The 12,808-nt window shown below is 37.4% G+C and overlaps 1 protein-coding gene across 7 annotated transcripts in view; it reads left to right on the top strand.

Annotated features, from left to right (window-relative positions):
• The window catches only part of WAC (WW domain containing adaptor with coiled-coil), an 81,708-nt gene that overhangs the window by 64,999 nt on the left and 3,901 nt on the right, over positions 1 to 12,808 (top strand). For 6 of the 7 annotated variants that reach the window (XM_018057211.1, XM_018057214.1, XM_018057213.1 and 3 more), the window contains 6 exons: positions 2,080 to 2,325; positions 3,624 to 3,746; positions 4,567 to 4,715; positions 9,607 to 9,725; positions 10,907 to 11,093; positions 12,210 to 12,337. In XM_018057211.1, coding sequence (XP_017912700.1) covers positions 2,080 to 2,325; positions 3,624 to 3,746; positions 4,567 to 4,715; positions 9,607 to 9,725; positions 10,907 to 11,093; positions 12,210 to 12,337 — 952 coding nt within the window. The remainder of the gene's footprint in view (positions 1 to 2,079; positions 2,326 to 3,623; positions 3,747 to 4,566; positions 4,716 to 9,606; positions 9,726 to 10,906; positions 11,094 to 12,209; positions 12,338 to 12,808) is intronic. The other variant, XM_018057209.1, reaches the window with a different exon arrangement.

Below are 12,808 nucleotides of genomic sequence, written 5' to 3'. Positions count from 1 at the left end.
TTTATAGGGGGAATTAAAACAGCCTTTCTGCCAGAATTGTAAGAGTGTATGGATATCTTGAATAATCTAGTATAAACGTCGTTACCTTCTGTTTTTAATTCTTTGCTTCATTAAGGTGACTGTATTAATAAAATATGATGATATAAAAATACCAGTTTGTGTTCCTTTTCCTGTTGGTAGACATTTGTTTCTAGTTTTGTGCTAAATTTTTTTTTTAATCACAATACCATTTCAAGAATTATTGAATATTTTCTTCTAATTTACATACATTAGAGTTTCTCTAAGGGTGTATACCTAGGTGAATTAACTGGGTTATGAAGTGCATGTACTTCCAGTTTTTCTAGAGAATGCCAGATTATCTTCCAGTGTAGTTATATGAGTTTAGCTTCCACCTGAGATGCTATTACTCCTTATCAGTATTTGGTATTTTTAGACTTTTGGACATTTTTCTCAATATGAATGTGAAAGAATATTCTGTTGCTTTTTAATATATATTTTCCTGATTATCAGTGAAGTTGAGGATCTTTTGTTTTTTAAGCCATTCAGGTTTTTCTGTGAATTGTCTTTTCATGTCTTTCATTCCTTTTTCTACTGTTTGTGTTTCTTTGATTTGTAGAAATTCCTTTAAGTATTTTGGTTACCAGTCCTTTGGGTGTAATTATTTCTTAAGACTTTAATGTATATATAAAAGTTAAATCTGCCTTAAATTGGTTTTGTTTTAAATTTTCAGTAGCTATGTTCTTTTTCTTAAAGAGTTTTGTGGCTTTTACTAACCCATACCTCTTCAAATGCTACCAAAAATGCTGTTGGGATTTTAATTTCAGTTACCTTAAATCTATGTAAATAATTTGCAATGACAGCTTTCAAATTATGATAATTTTTCATGCATGTTTTATACTTTTTTTGTGTACATTGAAACACTGAGGTTGGGGTTTTGTGGGAAATTTTTTTTTTTTTTTTGCTATTAAAATCATCTTTTTTAGTGCTGGTAACCTTTAAATGATACAAATAGAGATAGTTCATTGCCTTCTATATTTAATTCCAGAAGAGGAGTATGTAGTTCTAAAACTCAGTTGCTAAGTATAAAAGTTCAGAGTAGGAGTCTTCTCTTATTTATCACATCCTCAGTCCATTCTGGGGTTGCTCACCATCATGCCTATTCTGATTTTCATATTTAAGTAGACTCTCTTCGTGGTGATGAACATTTTCACCTTACTTTATGATGCATATAAATTAATTCTTGGAGAATTGTATTGTCCCCTTATATCTTAATGGAGCCTTATTTGGAAGTGTAGTCAATACAGGACAGTACCATGGAGGTATTGAGAGTTCGGTTCTAGACTACAACAGTGACGCAAGTATCACAAATGAATATTTTGACTTCCCGGTGTATATAAAAGTTAACCTCTGCAATATACTGTAGTCTGTTAAGTGTGTAGTAATAGCATTATGACTAAAATCTGTGATAACCTCTAGAGGGGTGGGATGGGAGTAGGTGGGAGGGAAACTCAAGAGGGAGGGGATATATGTATGTAGTTTATATATGGTTGATTCACAGTGGTGTACAACAGAAACAACACTTTTGTAAAGCAATTGTATTCCAGTATTTTAAAGATACGTACCTTAGTTTAAAAAAGAATGCTGTTGGGAAAATGTGTGGGTAGACTTGCAATACAGAGTTGCTGTGGAAACCTTCGATTATTTGGGGGGGGGGATGAAAAAGGCAGTAACTGTGAAATGCAATAAAACAAGATGTGCTTGTACATGTATTTGAGACATTATTACTAATAAGCAGAGTGGTGCTTTGAAACTCAGATACAGGTTTGGTAGCATCACTGCTTTCCCTGGTGACTCTAAGCTAGTTCCATAGTCTTTTTTTGTACAGTTTTGTCATCTGTGAAATCAGAGTGTGACATATCTACCTCATATCTAGTCAGCCAACTATTTCCTGAGTCCCCTCTGATGCGATTACTTGAGTTAGGTGCCTGGCACATGCATGGATCTTGCTTGTTTGATGTTGGTTCCAATTTTCAGTATTCAAGTTCCAGTTTTCAGCCTTATTGTCTCCTTTGTCTTTAGAATCTACATCAGGAGACAAGTCTGTATCACACCCTTGCACAACTCCTTCCACATCTTCAGCCTCTGGACTGAACCCCACGTCTGCACCTCCAGCATCCGCTTCAGCAATTCCTGTCTCTCCTGTTCCACAGTCACCAATACCTCCATTACTTCAGGACCCAAATCTGCTTAGACAGTTGCTTCCTGCTTTGCAAGCCACACTGCAACTTAATAATTCTAATGTGGACATATCCAAAATAAATGAAGGTAAATTTTCATGGTAACAGTTTCTCAAAAGTTCATTTGCAGTGTGCAAAATTACATAATTAGTAAAATCCCCAGTATAGCAATTAGCAATATTTTAACTTTCTGTATATTCTCCAAGACTTGTCTGTGTACCTGGTAGTTACCAGAGATAATTATAATTGTTCTGTTAATTTAATGCTTATGGAGAATTTTTTTTTTTTAATGAAAACAGAAAAAGTATTTGCTAAAATTGATAGAAAACGCTTAGTCTCTAACATATTTCAAAAAGCCTCCTGTATAATTTGAAGTATTTTAAATATGCTAATTACTAGGACTAAGCTGAGAGTAGGAATTCAGTTAGTTCTTGAACTACTTAAACATCTATGAGAAGGGAAGTAATGGATATCTTATGCTGTTTTACCTAGTTAAATTGCATTGTTAATTGCAGTTTTGCTTTTCATTGTACTACTAAAGTATTTAGACAGCCATCTCAAAGAAATCTGAGTAAAAATGGATATAGTTTGTAAGCCATTCAGATTGAAGTATTAAATCTTAGGAATATTGCAAAATTTTGTTTGCATGCATTTTCATATAATATATTTAACAGTACTGTTAAGTGGTTAAGTCTTCCTTTATTATAAAAATGGAGCTATTCCAGGCTAGTTGGTCATTAGTTGTCCAGTCTTACTCTTCTCAACATTTCTGTATTCTCTTGTGTGATAGGTAAAGGTTTTACTAGACAAAGTAGGAGTTTTAAATAGTTTGAAGAAACCATAGCCTAAGAAAATGTTGATAATAAAAGAGCTTACGCTTCAAAAGTACATAGTATTCCAAAGTACCCAGCTTTTTAATATCCATTTTTGAAAGATTGTTGAGGGTAGATGTTGATGTAGGATTTGAGTGCTCAGCTTATCTAATAAAGCAGTTGCATGAAACAGCTGCTACTTGTCCCATTCATTCCAAGTAATGTACTAAGCACCTTGCCTATGTATGGATAGGTTCCTGGTATAGTCAGAAGTTCCAGTGACGACTATGCTGTTTTAACGACTCAAGGAGTTTTCCTTTAACTGAACACCTAAATTTTACTGGAAAGGAAACTCTACTGTTTTATTGTATAAGCCCCTTCAGTTTCTTTGCCTCTGCCTCAGATCATTCCCCTTGTCTAGACCTGTTGTATTACTCCTGTCTTCTAGACTCAATTTGGGAATTCTAGTATGAAACAATTTTTTTCTGGGTTCTTATTTGAATTTTCAAGTTTTTACTAATACTACATATGCTGCTGTGTTTTTATTTGAATTTAAGATGTACTGTGTTTCTAGTTCTTACAGCAGCTGTGACACAAGCCTCATTGCAGTCTATAATTCACAAGTTTCTTACTGCTGGACCATCTGCTTTCAACATAACTTCTCTGATTTCTCAAGCTGCTCAGCTCTCCACACAAGGTATTAATGTATTTTTAGATACCTCTAGAGTTGTGTCTTTAAGGCAGGCAGGTGGGATTAATAACAGATTTCTTTTAATCTTTGAAGAAAAAGTAACTATGATAATTTTATTTTGATTTTTTAACACTGCTTTATACAAGTAGTATTTTTCTTTACCTTTTTAGATGAAACAGGCTTTTCACATTTATCTTACGCTGTATATGTTTAATTCAGCATGTAAGTCGTTAATGAGGTATCCTGCTCCAAAGCTAAAATATACTATGATATGCTCTCAATCTTTGTGAATCACTGAATCTGTTTTCAGAGTTGAACTTTGGTTCAAGTTGGTGTTAGATGATTTTTGATCAGAGGATATGGAAATGCTTTAGTCCTGCCTTGAGTTAACCAGCCCTCTTCTTCATGCAGGTGTCTAGTTAGAAGTGACACCAAGGAGCAGATGGGAAGTAAAAAGGTCTCTTGATTTATCCCTGAGCTCCAGTGCAGAAAGCTGCTCAAGTGAGCAGGACTGCTGATCAACCAGTGCAGTGAAAAGACTCTTGAGAGACCCTTTGGGTAGTCTCATGGGGTGGGAATCTGAGGGGGCCAAGAAGTAAGGCTGAGATCAGGATGCTTTCCCAGTGAGACTGTGTTCAGACTTGGAGTGGGTGCTGCACTGGGTGGCTGGTCTCTGACAGGTCATGTGGTTAGTGTGGCCCCAGTGGGTAGAGATGCTGACTTTTTCAGATAGGTGTTCTTTTTGGGGTTATCGGGCATGTGCAGAGTTGTAAAGATCGGCCTTATGTCAATTACAGAGGTTTCTGGTTTATTTTACTCTTCACAGCCCAACCATCCAATCAGTCTCCAATGTCTTTAACATCTGACGCATCATCCCCACGATCGTATGTGTCTCCAAGGATAAGCACACCCCAGACAAACACAGTCCCCATCAAACCTTTGATCAGTACTCCTCCTGTTTCATCACAGCCAAAGGTAAGTTCTGACAAAATGTGGTCCACTGGAGAAGGGAATGGCAAACCACTTCAGTATTCTTGCCTTGAGAACCCGATAAACAGTATGAAAAGGCAGAAAGATATGACACTGAAAAATGAACTCCCCAGATTGGTAGGTGCCCAATATACTATTGGAGAAGGGTGGAGAAATAACTCCAGAAAGAATGAAGAGACAGAGCCAAAGCAAAAACAGTGCCCAGTTGTGGATGACTGGTGATGGAAGTAAAGTCCGATGCTGTAAAGAACAATATTGCATAGGAACCTGGAATGTTAGGTCCATGAATCAAGGTACATTGGAAGTGGTCAGACAGGAGATGGCAAGACTGAACATCAACATTTTAGGAATCAGTGAACTAAAATGGACTGGAATGGACGAATTTAATTCAGATGACCAATATGTCTACTGCTGTGGGCAAGAATCCCTTAGAAGAAATGGAGTAGCCCTCATAGTCAAAAGACTCTGAAATGTAGTACTTGGGTGCATCTCATCTCGACAAAATGATTTGTGCTCATTTCCAAGGCAAACCATTCAGTACACAGTAATTCAAGTCTGTGCCCAACCACTAATGGTAAAGAAGCTGAAATTGAGCGATTCTTTGAGGATCTACAAGACCCTCTAGAACTAACACCAAAATGATGTGCTTTTAGGGGACTGGAATGCAAAAGGATGAAGTCAAGAGATATCTGGAGTAACAGGCAAGTTTGACTTTGGAGTGCACAATGAAGCAGGGCAAAGGCTGACAGAGTTTTGCCAAAAGAACGCACTGGTGTTAGTAAACACTCTTCCAACAACATAAGAGATGACTACACATGGATATCACCAGATGGTCAATACCGAAAATCAGATTGATTATATTCTTTGCAGCGGAAGATAGAGAAGCTCTATACAGTCATCAAAGACAAGACCAGGAACTGACTATGGCTCAGATCATGAACTCCTTATTGTGAAATTCAGACTTATATTGAAGACAGTAGGGAAAACCACTGGACCATTCAGAAATGACCTAAATCAAATCCCTTAGGATTATACAGTGGAAGTGACAAATAGATTCAAGGGATTAGATCTGATAGAGTGCCTAAGATCTATGGACAGAGGTTTGTGGCATTGTACAGAAGGTGGTGATCAAAACATCCCCAAGAAAAAAGAAATGCAAAAAGGCAAAATGGTTGTCTGAGGACTTCTTAAAAATAGCTGAGAAAAGAATAGAAGTGAAAGGCAAAGGAGAAAAAGGAAAGCTATATCCATCTTAATGCAGAGTTCCAAAGGTGGCAAGGAGAGATAAGAAAACCTGCCTCATTGATCAATGCAAAGAAATAGAAGGAAACAATAGAATGGTAAAGACTAGAGATCTCTTCAAAAAACTTAGAGATACCAAGGGAACATTTCATCCAAAGATGGCACAATAAAGCATAGAAATGGTATGCTGTGAAAGTGCTGCATTCAATATGCCAGCAAATTTGGAAAACTCGGCAGTGGCCGCAGGACTGGAAAAGGTCAGTTTCCATTCCAATTCCAAAGAAAGGCAATGCCAAAGAATGTTCAAACTACCACACAGGTGCACTCATCTCACACACTAGCAAAGTAATGCTCAAAATTCTCCAAACTACGCTTCAATAGTTCGTGAGCTGAGAATTTCCAGATGTTCAAGCTGGATTTGGAAAAGGCAGAGAACTGGAGATCAAATTGCCAACATCCATTGGATCATAGAAAAAGCAAGAGAATTCCAGAAAAACATCTACTCCTGCATTATTGAATATGTCAAGCCTTTGACTGTGTGGATCACAACAAACTGGAAAAGTCTTCCAAGAGATGGCAATACCAGACCACCTTACCTGCCTCCTGAGAAATACGTATGCAGGTTTAAGAAGCAACAATTAGAACCAGACATGGAACAACGGACTGGTTCCAAATCGGGAAAGGAGTTCGTCAAGGCTTTATATTGTCGACCTGCTTGTTTAACTTATTAGAGTACATTTCACAGAGTACATCATGCAAAATGCCAGACTGGATGAAGCACAAGCTGGAATCTAGATTGCCAGAAGAAATATCAATAACCTCAGATATGCAGGTGACATCACCCTTATGGCAGAAAATGACGAGGGACTAAATAGCCTCTTGATGAAAGTAAGAGAAGAGAGTGAATAAGCTGGCTTAAAACTCAACGTTGAAAATACTAAGATCATGGCATCCAGTCCCGTCACTTCATGGCAGATAGATGGGGAAACAGAAGCTGACTTTATTTTCTTGGGCTCCAAAATCACTGCAGATGGTGACTGCAGCCATGAAAGTAAAAGATGCTTGCTCCTTGGAAGAAAAGCTATGACCAACCTAGACAGCATATTGAAAAGATTTTACTTTGCTGACAAAAGTCTGTCTAGTCAACGCCGTGGATTTTCCAGTTAGTCATGTATGGATTTGAGAGTTGGACTATAAAGAAAGCTGAGCATTGAAGAATTGATGCATTTGAACCATGGTGTTGGAAAAGACTCTTGAGTCCCTTGGACTGCAAGGAGATCAAACCAGTCAATCCTGAAGGAAATCAGTCCAGAATACTCATTGGAAGGACTGATGCTGAAGTTCTAATACTTTGGCCACCTGATGTGAAGAGCTGACTTATTGGAAAAGGCCCTGATGCTAGGAAAGATTGAAAACAGGAGAATGGGTCGACAGAGGATGAGATGGTTGGATGGCATCACTCTCTTGATGGACATGAGTTTGAGCAATCTCCTGGAGTTGGTGATGGACAGGGAAGCCTGGCGTGGGGTTGCAGAGAGTCCACTGAACTGAACTGACTGGTAGGTACATCGTCTCTGAGGGGAATTGGGAAAGAACACACTTTGGCTAAAACAAGTTTTCATAGTGTTCTAGACTGTATGGAGGAAGAGCGCTGTTTTGGGAGTGAGGTGGTGGTGGGATGCGTGGCTGGTGACTGAGAATAGATGCAGGTTAATCTCAGCTAATGGAGGGCTTGGAGGAGTGAGTTGCACTGGTGCCTTGATGCTGTTCTCTGCATTGATGCTGTTTTCTCTTTATTGACTTCATGGATAAAGAAGGTTTACTAATCTTATTTTTGTAGAATTTTTAGACTCCAAGCTGTGAGAGAACATGTTTTCCAGCGATTTCCCCATACTTTTTTATAGAACTTTCTGTGGCAAGAGCTTTGTATCTAATTTGCACATCAGCTACTGTTTGTTTCATTTGATAGAAACTTAACTCTTTGATTAAGTCTGATTTTTATGGTCGAGTCATTTTTAGACACAGGTCTTTCTGAATATAGAACCCATTTTATGAAGCTATATTGCTTGTTTGTCCAAGTAAAACCTTACATTGTTGGCTCCTCACAGCACAGTTAGACTGTTGCTAGTCTCTGTTCTTATTGGGCTGTGAACAGGACCTTATGATGCTGCTGTTGTATTTTACGCTGCAGTCTTTGATCCTTGCTCACAAATTCATAAGCAGTTCCCAGTCATCCTCATTCTGTGCTTTTGTAGCATACCACCAGTAAAACTTGAGCTATTTGGAAGTTGAAATGTATGTGTTTTAACTTTTTTTGAACTCTTACTGGTAATTGTATGGGGAAATTATTTTTCAAAGCTGTAAAACAGGGGGCTGTTTGACCCTTTAATGGCAGAGAATGCCTTACTTAAATAAAATCATAAGCAGAAGCCTAAAAATAAAACTGTATTGAAATATGGCTTGAAATGGATGGTAGGCCAGCTCTTAGGTCTTCTGTTGGCTCATCCCTTCCCTATTTGAGTCATGTTTCTGTGTGTGTTGTAGATTGCTGTTTTAAAATTTTGAGTTACAGTTGTTAGTTTTCTGTGTAGTTCCTTATTGTTTACTTGTATTTTGATGAGAGAAAAATTAAAATGTGAGTTTTAGCACAAGAGACCTATTCTTAGAGCTTATAACTTACCCTGTGGTATTCTAAGAGCACAGTGAAAGATGGCTATACACAGCATAGTGGTTGTGTTGGGTTTACAGTTGATCGTAACATTGTCACTTCAAATCTTGTAAGCAGATGGCTTGTAGTTTTTTGCATTATAAACCTTTCAGATTGTCTTTAAAAGTAAGTGGGCATTTGATCTTATATATATCTTATTAAAATGTTCTTTATAAAAGAACATGCTTTTGTATATATTTTGGACTTACATTGAAAACTGCTTGTTTTCTGTCACATGTGTGTATGAAAATATATGTGTCCACAGTGGTAACCATCGACCTCTTGGTCTGCCACTGTAGGGTGCCATCTCTTTGAAGCCCACTCCAGTTAAATTGCATATGGGCCATGGCTCATTCTCTGATAGACAAGTCTATACATTCTCTTCATTTGTGATTGAATTTTAAGCAGCTGTATTTGTATGATGTGGTGTAATATATTTATTAATACAGAAGTAATAGTAAATCAGAAAAGATGTTACAGTATACTGGAAAGAAAATGGGGCTTAAAATCAGGAGAACTAGTTTCTTAAGCTGGTTGGCTTAAGTAATTGTTTGGCCCTGGGCCATTTTATGAAGAATTGAGATCTAAGCCTCAAAACTTTCTTCTAACTACGTAACCTTTGGAAACTCACTTGATTCCTCTTCTTTAAATCTCCATATTTTATATTGTTCAAGATTACTAACTAGACTTGGAGGGATCTGAAGATTTGGGCCCTAAATGACAATAGTTTATACATAATTAAGTGTGGCTGTATCGCTAATACTGATCTTATTGTGAACATTTAAGACAATTCTTACCTTTAAAAAAAAAATCACTGAACATAAATAATTGGAAAGTTTTCATTGGCAGAACTTTTGCTCTTATCTAGTTTCCACTGCTGTTTGTTTATGTGGTAGAAGCCTGTCTCACCGGATTTTGATATTCCAGGTTAGTACTCCAGTAGTTAAGCAAGGACCAGTTTCACAGTCGGCCACACAGCAGCCTGTAACTGCTGACAAGCAGCAAGGTCATGAACCTGTCTCTCCTCGAAGCCTTCAGCGCTCAAAGTAAGTTGATTTTGTGTGTTGAGACAACACTGTTTTTTCCTTCTATTACCATATTATTTGGATATTATATATGCATAGTAGACCTTGATCTTGGAAGAATCCATGGATAGCCTAACATAGTTTTGTGTATTATAAAATTTACGAAGGCAGATCTTACTAGATTGTCTTTAGTAGTGAATCCTGAATTATTTTGAGGAAGAGGCTCTCTGTTTAGAATTTTGCTTGATGGAATACAATGGGAGTAACTATATATGACACTTCACTTGTAGAGGCACATGATTTTATACTACTTCATTCATTGGAAATGATAACTTCCCAGTAGCAGTTTTGGATTTGAGTTTATTGATAAAGCCAAAAACCTCACATCTGAAACTTGGGTCAGTATTTTCCAACTGATGTGTGTAAGGCCTTCCTGATAGCCTCAACTCTGAACCTTTAGTCTTTAGTGGCTGCAGTATAATTTTAAATATACTCAATGATGAAAACTCTTCATCTTTTGGGACACTTCACTTTTGGAAATAACTGAAATTCATTCAGAGCAAAGTCTGGTGTGAGGCAGCTGGAAAGTCAGCTTTGGGGTATTAACATTCTTGATTCTCATCACCACATCCCCAAATCCTGGCCCAAACCATACAGGTGAAAAGAAGATATGCAACCTCAGAGTGTTCCCCATTTTTGGTCTTATTTGCCACTGAACTCATTCATTGTGAGGCAGTTACAGTGTCTGTTTTGCTTCACATTATTTCACACTCCACGCTTTACTCTGATTTTAAACAGTCAAAACCTCTGAACTTTTCACCCTCCATGTCTTCATGTATTTAAGATATATTGATGTGCCTTATATCTACAACTGTTGTAATGTGACCATTGTTTAGTCACATCCTTATTAGTGTTTGTAGTATATAAAGTCACAGGTTCCACTGTCAATTTTGGTGAGTACAGATATTTTAAATTCAGCCCTGACATTACTGTTTAAAGGGCTCTTTTAACCTCCAGACATGTATTAGGAATATGATGTAAATATTCTTTGGATTTGAAATTATACTTACTTAATATTAAAATAATGTTATTCTTAGGAATTTGGGTATCTTTAAGTTAATGATAGGTATTGACAGGCAGTGTTTAGGATACCTAGAAACCACTTTGAACCATGCTCCATGTTCGGTTATCTTTTCTCGTAGCAGCCAGAGAAGTCCGTCACCTGGTCCAAATCACACGTCTAGTAGTAATGCATCAAATACAGCAGTTGTACCACAGAACTCCTCTGCCCGACCTCCGTGTTCACTAACACCGACGCTTGCAGCACACTTCAATGAAAATCTCATCAAGCACGTTCAAGGATGGCCTGCAGATCATGCGGAGAAGCAGGTACGTCACAGTTACAGCAGGTGTTCTGCCTGTGGTTTGCTGGCAGCTCAGTTCCACTTTGAGAAAATCTGACCTGGACCCTGTGGATTCGAGCAGTCTTTAACTAATTTCTCATTAGATTGTCTGTGATCACTTTGTAAATATTTGATATGTACTTACAGGATATTTGTGAGGTAACTTTCTGTTTTTCACATATTTTAATTATCATTATAGCTCCCATTATCAAGTGCTCAGCGTTTAGCTCTGTGCTAAGTGCTTTATGTTAATTTTTTCCATTTTCTAAAACTACTGATCATGAGTTTTTCGTTCTACTAATGAGGCCCTTAAGACCAAATGATCTGTACCAAGGTCACTCAGTTACTAGATATGACTCAAAGCCAGCATGCTTTTCCTACTCAGCCAGCTACTCTGGTCCTTTTAGTACAGTTGACCCTTGAACAACTTGGGTGAGGGGCTGACTCTCCACACAGTCAAAAATCCAAGTATGGTTTATAGTCACCCCTCCATATCCACAGTCCCTCACCCCCAGATCAACCAACCGTGGATTGTGTAGGACAGGGGTGTTGATTAATGGGAAAAATCCATGTGTAAGTGGGCCTGCCTGCACAGTGTAAACCTCTGTTGTTCAAGGTTCAACTAACTACTGAAAGTTAGAAAACACTTGTACTTTGGGATGAAGGACCAACCCTAGCACATTCCAGTTAATTGCCACTGGCTGCTCCGTTTTATCAAATGACTAACCATCTGAAATGTTCTGTAAGCTCATGGTCATGCATTGTGTATCCCTTGATATGGGGATACGGTAAGGCCCTTTTATCAGTGTTATACCTGGACTTCACTTTGGCTGATCCAGCATTTTTTATTAACCACAAATCATGAGTCCTTCTATCTTACTGCTGTACTACCATGAGACTGAAAATAGTATCTTCTCAAGAAACGTGAGGGGTGAAATCTTAAAGGAATACACTTCACCATTAGAGATGGTTTAAAAAAAAATTCCCTGCCACCCCCCAGATCCATGAGCATTAAGATTTATTTTATAATCTTGATATAAAGTTCTCTTTTTTTGTATGTGAATATGACTTATATTTCATGAGATTTTCATTTCTTTTATAGGCATCAAGATTGCGAGAAGAAGCCCATAACATGGGAAGCGTTCATATGTCAGAAATTTGTACTGAATTAAAAAATTTAAGATCTTTAGTCCGAGTATGTGAAATTCAAGCAACTTTGCGAGAGCAAAGGTAAACTTTTCACTGAAGTAAATTTAAAGTTCTCTTTGATAATCACATTCCATAATACTGTGAACTGTTTCATGAGTTAGTAATATTCCTGATGAATGATAATGGCATCTAGATTTTATTTCTCTTAACCCGTGGTATATAATGCTTTATTATTAAACTTTTTTTCTTGGATAGTGACTACATAAGGTACTTGTTTTATTTAAAAAGCGAGATGTTGACAGTGACCAGTTATCAGGAGTCGCCTCTTTGGTTGAGAGCAGTGCCCTCTTACTGAGGATAAATATCTCAGTTGACATTCAAACTACTGATTACATTGTCCTTGAAGCATCAATAGATCCCTTGCAAATTACATGAAGAGTTTAGTTGTCTAGGAAGTTTAATGATGTATATGTGCTTTCTTTAATTGTTTTCACCTTAACTCTGTCTTGTATTTCTTAATGATGTAGTATTTTATTCAAGTAAGATTTCTAT

This window comes from Capra hircus, chromosome 13 (genome assembly GCF_001704415.2).
Source record: "Capra hircus breed San Clemente chromosome 13, ASM170441v1, whole genome shotgun sequence".
Classification (NCBI taxonomy): domain Eukaryota; kingdom Metazoa; phylum Chordata; class Mammalia; order Artiodactyla; family Bovidae; genus Capra; species Capra hircus.
Note: the sequence above shows the minus strand (reverse complement) of the source record. Positions and strands in the feature narration are given on the sequence as shown.